Below are 16,519 nucleotides of genomic sequence, written 5' to 3' on the forward strand. Positions count from 1 at the left end.
CAAAATGATATTAATTTGCTTTTCCCTTTGGTTTGTTTTATGTTACATCTAGTTCTTACATCTATAATATCAAATTGATGGATTACTACTTTTATAATGACAATTGCATATTCCATTAAAAACGTCTTCTATGAAAATGTTTCTTAATGCGATATTTTACTATAATTTTCATAAAATAACACGAAAAATAATTATAACATCTTTTAAAGCTTACTACGCGCCACAATGTTATATATAGTATATCAAATATGTTATGATAAATTTTATATTTTTAAAATTTAAAAAATGTTATCTTTAAACTTTGGCCATTTATCTAATAACGCTTTTTTGACCTAGCAATATATTACATAGAACACCATTTTTAAATAAATTTTAAAACCTTAACGCTATAAAGTGTATATGGCAAATACATTAATAATCGCCTAATACCAAGGTTTACAGAATAGGCAACCCACTAACCTCACAATATTACCATAGGCTTGATTGGCTCCATTTTCATCACTTTTACTCAAAGGTAAAACAACAAGAAGTCTATTACCTATCCTTTAATAGTACCGCCCAAGGCTAAAATGCGCTTATGTGATTCATATACACTTCTCCCCGGTAACTGGTACTTATTTTTGTTGTTATATTTGAAATATTTTACGAATTCAAGTATTTAAAGTTTTAAATAACCCTAAACATCACGATAACGAGATTAATTCTTATAAGATTTAATCATACGGTTACTGCATAATACATCAACACATGATTTTCTAGAAAATATACTAATATTTTCGTATAAGTGTAAATCTTCTTGTCCTATAATAATCAGACAATTTGTATTTTAAAGCCGAACTAATAAATAAACAGGTACTGTGTAGGAAACTGAATTACAATGCAAAAAATTAATCACTAAATAAATTTGTTTTATTATGTGTGTATATATTTATAAGTAAATAAATTTGTTTTTTATTATGTGTGTATATATTAATCACTAAAAACTAAAAGCAATATTTTTATGTTACATTTTAATTACTTTTTGCTATTTTTGAGAAACACTTTTAAAATCAACAACCACTGCTACGGTTTCTTCAAATTAAGTTCTGAATATATTGAACTCCATTATCTGGGTCGCCAATTCTAAGGTTTGAGTAGAGATAGATCATATTTGAACATGTAAATCCAAGATGGCCGCCAAGATGGCCGCCAAAACAACCCCAAAATATTTTCCAAAAACCAATTTTTGACCTTGGAAAAGTAAAAAAACATATTTTAATTTCAATCTCAAATTTCACCTTGAAGATGATCTTTGACCTCGACGCTCGAGCTAAGCCTCGGTCTATCACCCCAACAAGTTTGGACACGATCGGACAAGCTCGGACCGAGATATCGGCGGTAATATGTGACCCCACCAAATACTTACGCTTATTCACTTTTGGTGTCACTTTTTTCGTTTTTTCGTTTTTTCGCCGTTTAAAATGCTAATTAGCTAATTGCGAGATGGGGAAACGAATTCGCGACCTTCGCTTTATACCCTTGGCAACTTTTGGCCCCACCCAAAATACTTTAAACAACTTTTAAACGAATCTAAAATGTCGATAAAAACTATTTCTATAAATGATAATTCTTTTGACATTTAAAAACCAAAGGATATGTGTAAGCGTAAGACGTCTCAAAAGTCGAGCTCTTTAAAGGTTTGAAAAATGAAGTTATTTATGGGGAAACCAGAAATTAAATGCAAATCTCCTACCGAGAACCCTTGTTATTACGAGGAACCATGTCGCAAACACGCGTTTGATTTTATAGATAGTTTTAAATTTAGTGTTAAATGCTGGGTTTGTCAAGCATTATTTCTGGAACGAAGAGTTTTTAAGATGCATCTGATGAATCATTTGACATCTAGTTATTCTAATAAAACACTTCTTAATATTGATGTTTGCGATTGTCTTCATTCAAATCAACCGAAATACACAAGCGAAGAAGAAATATTAGACGACCAAATTATTGATTATTTGAACGAGTTTAACGTAAAAAATCAAGAATGGCTCGACGGGTTTGTTAATGATAATGGAACTCCAAAGAAAATTCATCGTAAAAAAAAGACAACTGGTATTAAGTCCGAAGAAACTTTAAATTCAACAATGAAACCAAATGTTGTATTTCCACCGGACTTTGTCATGCCGTCTGACGAGCAGATGGAAGCTATTATCTTTTTTCAAGAATATTGTAAAAATAATCAAATTTTAAGTCTTAATCAAGTTGAAACGCCCATTGAGGTTTTGGAAAATCTTGAAAAAACTTGTCAAATGATTGAAAATATGTGAATAAATTTGTTTTTCTAATAAACATATTGTTCTTATTTTTCGTACGTAAAAATAGATAATTTTAACTCTTTCATGTTAAGGTTTAGCGTGGTAGATCGGTAGCGTTGCAGGATATAATCAAATAGTTTCAAGTTCAACTCCCAATCCTTTCGATCTATCACGCTAAATCTTTTATTAATATAAAACGAGATGTCGCCCAACTAAAACTATCATTATAAAGATGTCAAGTTTCGTAGTATTTCTACCTTCGAACGCATCACCCATATTTACCCGGAAAATACACCTTCTACCTTTAAAGTACAGTTATCAAAACCTTTAAATTTTAACAATGAAAAATGGGCTTGTGCATTAGCAGAGATAATTCTTCCTGAAACTTATTCAAATATAACAAAGGAGTATTCGCATTTCCAAGTAGGGCACTTGTCAGATGTTATTTCACCCGAAGAAAATCAATGGGATTATATTAAAATTGAAATTCCGCCCAAACGTTACGAGGGTGATCTAGATCGAAATAAGAATACTATTCCAACATCTCTTCAAAATAATATACTTAACGAATTTGCTAAAGCTATTGAGGCCAATCAAACACTTAAAGGAAAAATACATATGAATACGGTAAAAGTAGATGAAAACGAAGATAGTTCAAAATTAAAAATACAGTTACAAAAAGATGTGCAAGTAAGAATACCTCAAGCATCGCCCCTAGCTTCTGTTCTGGAATTTCGAGAAAATGATTTTGTCGACAGTGATTATCTTTCTAATTATCCACTCTCGAATCACGCCAAAACTATTTCTTTAACTTACGCAACAAATTTTATCGAAGTACGAATAAAAAAAGCGTTAATTGTGAATAAATATCAACAAAAATATTTACCACGACAAATTCCCGTGGAAGAAATCCAATCACAACCCAGGAGGAAAAAACAGAAAATAACAAGAAACCGAAACTAAAGCTAGAAGTAAAACAAGAAGAAAAACCAAAACTTGAACCAAAACTAATTTTAGAAGAAAAGCCAAATCTGAAACCAGAAGAAAATCTAAACAACATTTTACCAACAGAACCTTTAATTACAAATATTAATGGAGACGTCAACCAACCAGAAGTTTTAAATCCTTCCGAAGAAAATAATTTACCAAGTTCTCTTCCAATAGCAGTTAATCTACCATCTCAGCCTGTTATTAAACAAATACAATGGAATAATTACGCAATTGTGTTTGAGGCGGGCAGATATGAGGGAGAAAGACAATATAATAATGAAATTCAACCATTCACATTACACTTAATTATACGCGATTTATTAGAACGATGTAAACCGAGACAGTTTGATGGATTAAAAACCGCGATATCGTCCGATGATGAAGATAATTTATATTTTAATTTAGAAATACCGGTAGGGATGGAAATTAAATTTCAAAATCCATTAGCAGATCTTTTTAAAATTCCACCAGACATTTATTTTACGGGTATTCAAAAATTTGGCCCGTTAAATAATTTAAATAATATTACTTTTAGTTCGAGCAAGAATTTTATCGACATACGTATTGAGACTACAAAAATACCGCAATTTGAGCAGGCAGATTGGGCTTTCTACTCTGTATCAATTATCCAACCTTTTTTATTTGAAGGTCAGAGAGATGATTTTGGAAATATTATCCCATTATCTTTGCATAGGCAATTAAAAAACGAAATTCAACAGGCGACAAACTTCCCCCCTTTAAATCGGTTCGAAATTAGTTACGTAATCGAAGAAATAAATCGAGGTCATTACTTAAAAACTTCATTCCCTCGAGACCTACAGGCGGCCTTCACCGGGAGCTTAGCAAATATTTTTAATATAAACGCGCCAGAATTTCAAGATGTTGTAATTAGCAGTCAAAATCCTTTAAAAGTGTATGAGGAAAAATTTATGTCAGATGAGGATTCTATTATAGATTTTAGGTATAATAAAAATATTCCAATTGAACCGCCTAACTGGGAAAATGACAGTTATACGTTTGAACGTAATTATTACGAGGCTAATAAGGATTTAAGCGGGAATTTAAAACCGTTATCTCTTCATTTCAAAATTTTAAATGAACTTCAAAGATATTTTGATTCGCATGTTTCTCTTAAAGCTGGATTTTTTATTTTCAAAGAAAATGGAAAATATTATTTTCAAATTGAGTTAATGAGTGGGTTGGAAATTAAAATATTTGGACCTCTAGCAGACCTCTTACAAATTGAGTACAAAATAGATTATATTTCCTCAGTTTATAAAAGCAAAGCATTAGACCCTCTTCAAATTAGATTAGAATTAGATAATACGGTTAATTTTATAATTTTTCGAAACGATTTAAACAGAGTTGAGAATAGTCGACGACAAAAACGTGATATTGATTTCCACAATTACGAACAAGTTAAAAATAATAAACTAAATGTTGTAGACAAATTCCATTGTCGAATTCCAAGGGGCGTTTACCACACTATTGAAGATGTTTTAATTGCAATGAAACACTCATTACCACATCAGAGTTGGGCTAAATTCGAGTTTAATTTAAATTCAGATTCGACAGTTTCAGTTAAAGGATTGGGCGGAAACAGTTTTTTAACCTTTCCAATAGATAACCCCAAACTCGGACAAATGTTAGGATTTGCACCCAATCAAATCGAAAGACCTCTTTTTAACGAAATTAGTATGTACCCCGCAGATCTCAACCACGGAATATCCGGAATTTATGTCTATACAAATATTATACAACCTGTAATTACAGGTCACACCAACACACCCCTGCTGAGAATTATCAAATTAAACGAAAATAAAAATCGAGCACAAGTTGAAAGATTTCATTTCTTAGATTATTTTCCAATACTCTATGATCAAATACAAACTATAGAAATTTCTTTAAGGTCGGATTACGGTGAACTCCTGCCATATAAGACAGGAAAGAGTATTGTTAAATTAATATTCAAAAGACTGGATTCTTAGTCTAAAGTACACTTAAAACAAGCTCATCATGGAAATATATTATAATTATTATGTACAAACAGGCCGTGGCTATAACGTATTTCGAGGAAGTCAATATCAAACTGGTCGTGGATTTGGGTCAATTTTTAAAAGTTTAGCAAGATTCGTAACACCTCTTTTTCGACCCGTATCTAAATCACTCGGTATCCAAGGTTTGGTTATGTGTAAAAGAATAATGGCCGATGTTGTTGCGGGTCAAAATTTTAAGGAGTCGTTAAAAAAAATAGTAAAATTGCCGGAACAAATCTTTTAAATAGTCTCGGTGATTCCATATTAAATACACAGAAGCGCAAATCAAAATTACGCAATAAAACAAAAAAACGACCCAGAACCAAATCCGATTTTCTTGACTAAAGTATTATGCCTCAATTTGAATCTATGTGTTCGGAGTTAGAGCTTTTTAACGAACCCCTGATTAATGGAAATATTGAGGGGAATAAATTTGTAGATTATTTCCCTATAGCTCCCTTGTCTAATGCTACACAGATTGATTTTTCTATCCCCGGGGGAGATTATTATATCGACATGTCGAACTTAATGCTTAAAATTCGAATTCGTGTTAAAAAAGAACAAAACGGGATTTTAATAGATATACCTGCAGCCGAAAAAAAGTATCCCTATGTAATCTTCCATTGCATTCTATTTTTAGTCAAATAGACGTATTTATGAATGATACTTTAGTACAATCTAGCAACAACTGCTACCTGTTTTTAGCATATTTAGCAACAGTTTTAAATTTTGATAAAGGAGCCAAACAATCTTACAAGTCCGCGGAAGGCTATTACGAAGACGGGTTTTGCGACCCAGCGTTAGCGTTTGAAGATGTTAATAAAGATAAACAAAACAATGGAATTTTAAAAAGAAGTAAAGATATTGCAGGATCGAAACTTTGTGAATATATGGGTAGACTTCATGTTGATTCTTCTAAAATAGACAAATTTCTTTTAAACAAAGTTAATTTAAGAATTCGACTCTTGAAAAATTCCGATGAATTTATAATTATTTCCCAAGAAGATGTTAATAAGAAATATAAATTGATTGTCGAAGATGCCATTCTCACGGCTAAGCATATTCTCGTTAATCCAGATCTCCAGCTGGCACATAATGCGATACTTCATAAACAAAGAGCTTTGTACGATCTAACACAAACTGTTGTTAAAACTCTGACAATCTCAGCAGGCGCGAGCGATTTCGTGAAGTCAAATATTTTTTTAGGTAAAATTCCAAATCTGGTAATAATCGGAATGGTAAACAATTCTGCGTACAATGGCGCCAGTCAAGAAAACCCTTTTCAATTTAACCATAATAATCTCTCGTTCTTACAACTTTCATTAGATGACCAGAATGTCCCAGAAACTGCTCTAACTCCAGATTTTAATAAAAACCTCTACACTAGGTCATATTATTCACTATTCTCGGCAATGGATTTAATCGGAAATAACTCTGGTAATTGTATTGATTACGAAAATTATAAAAACGGTAATACATTATTCGCGTTTGATTTAACTTACGACTCCTCGGCGAATTCTAACAATCTCTCAATTCAACGAAATGGTAGTTTACGGATGGTAATGAAGTTTGCTTCCCCCTTAACTAATATTCAAAACATAATTATTATTGGAGAATACGAAAACCGATTTGTCATTAACCAAGAGCGTCAGGTTACTTATATTACGGAATAAAAAACAATCAACGAGGGCAAAGAATGTTTAGTTGCTTCGTGAAATCGTAGTGGTAAAGATGTCTCGAACTCACAGTCTCTCGCCTAAACAAGAAGTATCGGTGATAGGTTATGTCAACCCATCCATCAAAATTTACAGACTAGACACTTGTGTGATGCCAATCCGCTAGGACGGAGGGGATGAAAATTTGGTTTTACTGAATTTCTAAAGGTCCTATCGAGTGGGATCGTATATCGTAGTAACGCGTATTGAAATCGAAACGGATTTATTTTAAAACAATAACTTTAATAAACAGGAGGGCAATACTTACAAAATTACAATAATCTTACTAAATTTCGCCGCGACTGGTAACATAAATGTACTATTTATTCTCCAAAATCGCGGAAAGGAAAATTGGGCGCGTGTGACCCGTTGGAAGTGAGAAAAAGATCTATTTTTTCTTTACTAAACAAAAAAGAAGGTAGTGCCCGAGAACGACCGTTACAAAGGATGTAAAATGGGGGGGGGGGGCTGGTTAGGTTTTCCAAGAACGGATTGACCAGCGAAAGCGGGCTAAAGTGCATAAGACGGTGGGAAAAAAATGGGGTTACATTCCACCATCTAGGGAGTGAGAAAATTCCTACAATGACAAAGTAAAACGACCTTGGAGAATATTGGCGATAAAAAGAACGGAAAATATACAAGGTGTTTGAAATATTGCCGTACAAGAAAACGAATTGAATTAAATGTTTAAACAAAAAAAACCCAAATTAATTACACATTAATATTAAATTAATATGTAAGGGGAACTGTTGTGATTTAACAGACTCCACCCCATTGGACTGTTACTGGTCCAATCAAAACGTTAAATTTAAATTTCTAACAAATACAATAGTTGAATTGGACGGCGTCTTATTGAGCCATCAGAAAGTCTTATCATGCAGGACCTTACGTGGCCATCGCGACCATAGAATAGTTTGTCAATAACGCCTATCTTCCATGCCAGTCGTGGCATTTTCAGTTCTTCGATGAGAACGACATCTCCAAGAACCAGGGGCTTTGTTGGAATGTTTGGAGTTCTGAAGTGGGCTGAACGTAACGCTAAAAGATAGTCCGTTTTCCACCTTTTCCAGAAACCGTCTGTTAGTTTTTGCTGATAGTTACGTCTACGTTCAAGTTCTCTTCTTGTTGCTTTGGCGTTAAAGGGTTGCATGGTCAAACGCGGAGGTAAGCCGGTCAACCGATCCCCGACTAAGAAATGCGCGGGCGTTAGCGGAATTGGTTCACCTGGGTCTTCGGATATATATGTCAATGGCCGAGAGTTGATAGTGGCCTCTGCTTCTATGAGTGTTGTCTCCAGCTCTTCGTACGTAAAACGCGATCTGCCGAGGACTTTGCGGAGCGCGGTTTTTACTGATTTCACAAGGCGTTCATAAAAACCGCCCCACCAGGCAGCTCTGTCAGCGATAAATACCCATGAGATTTGAGCGTTCGCGAAATATTGAGCGACCGCTGGCGTATTTGCTTGCTGCCACAGTTCGCGTAACTCGAGGTCCGCGCGCTTAAAAGTTTTGGCATTGTCCGATACTATTCGCTGAACCATTCCCCGACGACTCACGAAACGCCTGAAAGCTAAGAGGAAGTTGTCCGCGGTTTGATTCGTCACGAGTTCTAAATGAACTGCGCGCGTTACTGCACAGGTGAATAAGACTACGTAGCATTTCGACTCGTCGCGCGTGTACAGCGGACCTGCGAAGTCTAAACCGGTAGTATTGAAGATCGGAGCGGGAATAACACGGTAATCTGGCAGCGGCGCCATCACGGTGTCCGAGGGCTTTGCGCGAAAGTATTTGCAGATGACGCACCGCTTCAGAATTAGGGTTACTGTCAGTCGACCTTTAATTAGCCAAATTTTTTCGCGTATAGCGACTAGAGTTTGGTTGACTCCTCCATGCATCACCTTTTCATGTGCGGCGCGTATGATCAATTCGGCCAAATAGTGATTCGGTGAAAGAAGCCAGGGGTGCCGTTCTTCGTATGAAAATTCGCTTTTCTGAAGTCTTCCTCCTAGGCAGAGGATTCCATTGTTGTCCAACTTCGGGTGTAGCCTTAGTAAATGTGACTGCTTCGCAATCTCTTCGCCGTTTTTCAGTTGTGTAATTTCTTGAGAAAAGCTTTCCATCTGCGCTGTTTTTACCCAGTAGACTTCGGCTTGACGAATCTCGTCGGCACTGAGCTGGCCTGGTATCTTCGTTTTTAAACAGTTGTTTGCAAATCTAATTGTCCATGCGGTGACTCGGTAGAGTCGCTGTAACGAGCTGTATAATTTAATTGGTAGAAGTGCCGTTTCTCGCGAACCCTCTGCTATTACGAGCGCGGCCTTACGCAGCTCTTCTGAGACGTCTGCCATTTCGGCGTCCTCAACCATGTCCGCTTGAAGTTCCGAATGTCGTTTAGTTCGGAGAAATTGCGGACCCTCCCACCAGAGCCTTTTGGTTGTCAGGTCGAGTAACTTGATTCCACGCGTGGGAAGATCGGCGGGGTTTTCTACGCCTTTGCAGTGATGCCAATTCGAAGGATCTGATATCTTTTGAATCTCTCGTACTCGATTCTGGATGAAGGGTTTCCATTTTTCAGCGGGGCCTTGAATCCAGCCTAAGGCTATTCTCGAATCTGTCCACAGATATTTTTGACTGGGTTTAGTCCTTAAGGTCTCTGTCAGATGTTTGACGAGTTCGGCTCCCAACAACGCTCCCATTAGTTCAAGACGCGGGATTGTTAATGTCTTTACTGGTGCTACTCGAGATTTCGAAGTGATGAAACTTGTAGTTATCTCTCCTTCCGCTGACTGGAATCGAAAATAAACCACGGCCGCATAAGCGCGTGGGCTCGCATCTGAGAAACAGTGTATTTCAACGTTGGGATTTTCCTCTTTCTTATTTTCAAAGTAGTAGCGTGGAACTTTGATTTGGCTTAAATTCTTCAGTTCAGCACACCAAGCGTTAAACGTCTTCGCCAAGTCCTCGACTAATTCGGTGTCCCACGTGACGTCTTGGATTTTCCAGAGTTGTTGGAAAAACATCTTCCCTCTGACGGTGAAAGGTGTTACCAGTCCTAATGGGTCGAAAATGCGGGCTACTGACTTAAGTACCCAGCGCTTGGTGTTTCTTCTCTCTTGAACGAATTGTAGGAGGTCTTTAATTTCGAAAGTTAGAACGTCTTCCGTGCTGTTCCAGGAAAGACCAAGTACTTTTCCTTCGGTGAAGGAGCTCGTGGTTGGACCATAATCCTTTGGCAAGCTGTCCCCAGAGAGGAGCCGTTGAAGATTATACGCGTTAGTCTTCCATTTTCTCAGCTTCATTCCCGCTGACCTCATTATATTGCTTGTTTCTTGGATTAGCTTATAAGCTTTGTCTTCATTGTCTGCTCCGGAGACCAAGTCATCAACATACGTCGAGTCCTTGAGTACAAGACTAGCTTCGGGTTTTGATGACTGAAACTTTGCAGCGTGAAGGCGAATTACTCCAGCAAGCAGGAATGGCGAGGGCTTGACTCCAAACGGAACGCTTGTAAAGCGATAAACTTCAAAGTTGCGGCTGGTATGGGGATTTTGAACGTTGACCCATAGAAAACGAAGTGCATCTCGGTCTTCTTGCTTTATTCGGATTTGGAGAAAAGCTTTAGCGATATCTCCTAAGAAAGCGACTTTGTTTTCTCGGAATCGAAGGAGTACGTTGTACAATTCTGGATTTAAGTTGGGTCCTGTCTCCAGACAGTTATTTAGGGAAGGAATTCCCTCGGCGTGGGCCGAAGCGTCGTACACAATTCGTGTTTTGGTAGTTTCGCTTGTTTCCCTTATTACTGCGCGGTGAGGCATGTAATAGATGGGGTTGGACGACTTAAACTTCGCTTCCGGTTTGACTTGTTCAATGATACCAGATTCAATCTGATCTTTGATTATTGAATTGTATTCCTTTAGAAGGTCAGGATATTTTCGAAGCCTCTGGAGGAGGTTCTGAGTACGAATGTTTGCGATTCTGTAATTGTCTTCGAGCTCCGATGCGTTTGAATTCCAGGGTAGAGCGACTGTATAGCGTCCATCACTATAAGTGGTTGATTTTTCGAAGTCTTCTAGGACCTTGTTGTTGTTGTTGTTTACGTCTTCTTTTGAGTCGTGGACGCCGAAGGACTCGATCTCCCAAAACTTTTGTAGTTGATTGGATAGGCCTTCTTCTTGGTCGACGTTTGCTGAAACTCGCATGACTGCAACTGTGTTAATTGCCATTGTGGATGACCCTACTGTCGTCGGACCTTGTATTGTGAATCCAAAAATTGTCTCCAACCCGATTAGCGTAGGACCGAAACGCTCTATCCTTCCATCTTCTACTAGGATGGCTCCGATGTAATTTGCGCCGATGAGAACGTCGATAGAAGACGAATTACGTCGCTTATTTTCGGTGCCTATAGCGTCTGCCATTGCCAATCCCTTCTCCTTAAATTGTTGCGCGAGTTCGTCGCTGGGAACTGCGAAAACTGAGCCGCATATTTCTGGAATTTCGTAGGCTTCTAGAATTACCCTTTGGTAGGGATCGTGGCGACTCCGTAGACTGAGGAGTACCCTTCTTCTCTTGGCTCGTACCGCGATCGGAGAACCGAAACTGTGTAGATCGAAGAGTCTCTTCATTGATTACTTCGAGGCCGAGCTGCTTTGATATGTTATCTTTGACAAATGTCACATGGCTACCAGTGTCTAGCAGACAGCGTACTTGGAAACTATTGCCGCTTGATGGGCTTTGCGCTATCGCTACGGCTGTCTGTAGTAGTATCGTTCCAGTGGGAACTTGAACTCCTGCCGCGCTGGCTGCTACTTCTAAGCTGGTACTGGGCGATTCGGAATCTTCATGCCGCTTGGGTTCCGTATCTGGAGATGTGTCGCAGATAAGATAATGATGACGGCGACTGCACTTCCTGCAGTTCATGGACTTCGGATGATAATCCCTGGATTGGTGGCCCTCGCGCAGACATACGAAGCATCGTCTTTTCTTGATAAGAACGCTCTTTTTACCGTCTAGGGACAGCTTGTCGCAACTAGAGGTTAGATGATCGCTGGTGTCACAAAATAGGCAAGGACGTAGCGTATTTCCTAAGGTTAGAGCTCCGGTGCTGGGCAACAATTTTGATATCGGGCGGTGGCTACGACTGAAATGATCGCGCGTGCTTGATCCTGAGCTTGGTCGTTGCGATACGGACGAAGGTTTTGGCTTCCTTTCCGTTTCATGTTTTCCTAGTATTCTAGCGCGCTCTCGGCTAGTTATTTCCTTTTGTAAAAATTCTAAGAGGTTTTCTATTTTGAGATGTTGGACATTGGAGTAAGCTCTACTAAAGGCCAGGTTAATTTCTGCTGGGAGGCGCTGCGTTACGATGGGGCAAAGAAGGCTTCCGTACGTATCGTTGACTAATCCTAACGAGTTGAGGCTTCTTATTTGTATCCGACATGTATCGTGCAATTTTCGTAGGCCTTCTACGTCGTTCGCTTCTCTAACTTCAGGTAACTTCAAAAGCTTTTCCATATGTTTGCCTATTAAGAGCACTGGACTCCCGAATTGTTCTTTCAAAATGGTGGTGGCTTCATCATAATTTTATGCTGTTTGCGCCAACCCTTCTATAGCCCTAGCGGCGTCCCCTTCCAAAAGAGATACTAAATAATTGTTCTTAGCTCCATTGTCATAGTCCTTGTTTTTATGAATTTGGCTTTCGAAGGTACCCCAGAACGTTTGCCACTCGGTGGGTATGCCGCTGTAGTGTCGAATCTGTAGTTTGGGTAGCTTTACCGACTGAGGTAGCTTTTCCGGCACTGGTTGTCGATTGTCCATTGCCTTTTGATTGGATTCTGTTACGAGACGCGTAGCGCGCACCATTGTAACGGTAAGATTGTCCATATACTCTTGGGCCTCTTGCAGCTCCTTTTCGAGGTCGATTGCTTCAATCAGAGGCTCGATTTGTTCGTAAATCCGCGAGAGAATTGGTTCCTTCCTTTCCAGTACCTTTAAGAAGCCTTCGACGACTCCTACGTCTGGGTTAGGTAAATTTAATTCATCATCGAGTTTATCCTTGATTTTTGTAGTGGCCGCCGTGGTACTTTTTCGTCTCGCCTTTAATGTCACTAAATCTTCCGGCATTGTAGGTGTAAATCACGCAATAAACCCGAATAATCTACGTTCGCCGTTGCCAGAGTTCCCGGGTTTCGGCACCAAATAATGTGATGCCAATCCGCTAGGACGGAGGGGATGAAAATTTGGTTTTACTGAATTTCTAAAGGTCCTATCGAGTGGGATCGTATATCGTAGTAACGCGTATTGAAATCGAAACGGATTTATTTTAAAACAATAACTTTAATAAACAGGAGGGCAATACTTACAAAATTACAATAATCTTACTAAATTTCGCCGCGACTGGTAACATAAATGTACTATTTATTCTCCAAAATCGCGGAAAGGAAAATTGGGCGCGTGTGACCCGTTGGAAGTGAGAAAAAGATCTATTTTTTCTTTACTAAACAAAAAAGAAGGTAGTGCCCGAGAACGACCGTTACAAAGGATGTAAAATGGGGGGGGGGGGGGCTGGTTAGGTTTTCCAAGAACGGATTGACCAGCGAAAGCGGGCTAAAGTGCATAAGACGGTGGGAAAAAAATGGGGTTACATTCCACCATCTAGGGAGTGAGAAAATTCCTACAATGACAAAGTAAAACGACCTTGGAGAATATTGGCGATAAAAAGAACGGAAAATATACAAGGTTTTTGAAATATTGCCGTACAAGAAAACGAATTGAATTAAATGTTTAAACAAAAAAAACCCAAATTAATTACACATTAATAATAAATTAATATGTAAGGGGAACTGTTGTGATTTAACAACTTGCGCCGAATTTGAACTGAGTTTGGAAGCCTGGCAATCTTTATTCACATTTGAAAAGGAAATAACGGATTTTTTTGAAGACCAAGTTGCTAGTTTTCACACCTGGCTTCCTCTTGAAGGTTCAAAAATAAAAATCGACTGTTTCAAGGGACAAAAGGAAAAACTCGTGGATGTACGATCTTGCGCAAGAGGAAAAAACCATTTGTATCATCTTTTTTATTCAACAAATTATGGTTTTACTCTCAACCAAGCAGGGTGGAAAATATTGAAGCATTGTAAACATACAATTGATCAGGAGATTAATTTAATTTTGTCGGCAAAAAATATTATGCGTGACATAATTGTACATGAGCTCACGGATAAAATGTTTGAAATTACCGAGAATTGTGAGAATCCACATTGTAAATCTTCGATTACTCATGATGTCTCCAGTAAACTAGGATTTAGCACAAATTTTGAAGACCGAGTGGAAAATATGATATTATTAGCCATTCCACAATTAAATTTTGATCATATTGTTGTTAGATTCCAAAAGGAATTTGGCCTTGACCCCTTAATAGTAGAAAGTCAATTATATTTTGATATTGTACAAAATGTTTCAAACTTAAAATGTGATTTAATTTATTAAAATAAAAACTTTTACTATAGTCTGTTTTTATTATTACTATACATACATTTAAAGATGGTGGTGTCAAAAACAGACAAACAATTAAGTAAAGTTTATTACGATGTTGAAAACCCACACAGTTATTCTAACAGTGTTACATTAAGAAAACCTTTTCCCAAAATTTCGGAAAAAGAAATTAAAAATTTTCTCAACAAACAACCAACTTACACACAACACAGAGCTAGGAGATTAAATTTTAAACGTAACAAATTATATCTAACAACTATTGACGAGACATTTATGGCCGATTTATTAGACCTCCCTATTTTACAAACTTTTAATAACAATTACCGTTTTACGCTCTTAGTTCAGGATATTTTAAGTAAATTCGTTTTTATTTATCCAATAAAAAATAAAACCTCGAGCGAGATTGTGAAGGGCTTTAGAGAGATTTTCAAAAAACGGGTACCCCTTAATTTATGTACCGACGCAGGGTCAGAATTTAGAAACGCCCCATTTCGCGCTCTTTTAAAGCGTTATAGCATACACCATTACCACTAATATTCTGAGAAAAAGGCCTCTATGATTGAGAGACTTGTTCGCACGGTAAAATCTAAAATTTTTAAAATAATTACCAAGACCGGCGATTTACATTATGTTAATAAACTACCATTAATTGCAAAATCTTATAACGCTCGAAAACATTCTACAACAGGAATCGCCCCTAAAGATGTCAATAAAAACAATGAATCGGCAATTTGGAAAAAAAATTATGGTAACCTTAGCATGATTGGGAAGCCAACTTTAAAAATTGGGGATAAAGTTCGCTTAGCCGTTGCAAAATCAACATTTGATAAAGCAAACAGGGGAACGTTTACAGCCGAAATATTTGAAATACATAGAGTGATTACGAGAGATCCCTGTATGTATATTGTGAAAGATTTGACCGGCAATATAATTAAAGGGGGGTTTTACGCTCAAGAAATAGTTAAAATTGAAGTGTAGAGCACTACAGTCTTTATTCAACATTTTGTTAACCATGGGTAAAGTACACGTTCTTCTGGGTCTCGCGATCGTAATAATTGGTGTTAGCGCCACAATAGTGTCATCCGCGATGAAATTAAAAAAACGAAGTCCCGAATATAGCCTAGACATTGGAGTTTGTGACAAAGCATACGATCTAGGAAGAGACACGTACCTCGTAAAATGTAACGAGACTTTCGACGTGTGACATTTTAAGAAAGAAGACGGAAGTTTGAAGCCATCTATCAGGGGAATCAACTTAACAAAAGATCAATATGAAAAATTATGCATTTTGACGGTGACGTGAAAGATGAACACTAATCAAATCCAATCTATACTTAAGTGTGACCCCCGATAAATTTATCGGAGTGTTTCCCGCTAATAGATTACCAAAAGTTCCAATTAAAAAAAATCATATTGTTTCGTAATCAACACCGATCCTGACACTCTTCCAGGGTCTCATTGGACGGATGTTTACAAATCGGGCGACACTCTGGACTTTTTTTGTTCTCTAGGACGATCACATCATGACTATGGATTTTTGCTAGAGCGATATAGCAAGCGTATTCAATACAATACTCATAAATTTCAATCAAATAAAAGCCAAAACTGCGGACCACATGTAATTTATTTTCTAACCTCGAGATGTATGGGGATTTCTTACAGTAAAATAATTAACGAATTGTATAATTTCGATTTAAAAATAAATGATAGTTTAGCGTTGTTGAATATATGTATTCATTTGATGAAAGAGTGGAAACGAAATAAATCGATTTGTTTAGAATAAAAAAATGTTTATTTATTTCACACAAAATTATTTTTACACATTTTTATTATTCTTGCCAGCGAGTAGGAGGCCTGGTCTGTCTTTTTGGCCAGGGAGATTTTTTAGGCGATGGTGATTTTAATTTTTTTTGCGGTGATGTTAGAACGCCACCAACAGCACCCTCCTCCAAAGATAGCTCTCGATCCCAATCATCTTCCTTGCTTAATTGACTTCC

General features: G+C 37.4%; 1 protein-coding gene across 1 annotated transcript; it reads right to left on the reverse strand.

Moving 5' to 3' along the window:
- Positions 1–7,843: 7,843 nt before the first annotated feature.
- Positions 7,844–12,542, reverse strand: LOC149932621 (uncharacterized). Its single transcript, XM_090157154.1, has 2 exons — positions 11,549–12,542; positions 7,844–11,505 (listed from the first exon to the last, which is right to left on the reverse strand). The coding sequence occupies exons 1-2, from the start codon at positions 12,540–12,542 to the stop codon at positions 7,844–7,846; spliced, it is 4,656 nt and encodes a 1,551-aa protein (XP_090013280.1).
- Positions 12,543–16,519: the final 3,977 nt, after the last annotated feature.

The sequence above is a fragment of the Leiobunum rupestre genome, chromosome 8 (genome assembly GCF_980474605.1).
Source record: "Leiobunum rupestre chromosome 8, qqLeiRupe1.1.hap1, whole genome shotgun sequence".
NCBI lineage: Eukaryota > Metazoa > Arthropoda > Arachnida > Opiliones > Sclerosomatidae > Leiobunum > Leiobunum rupestre.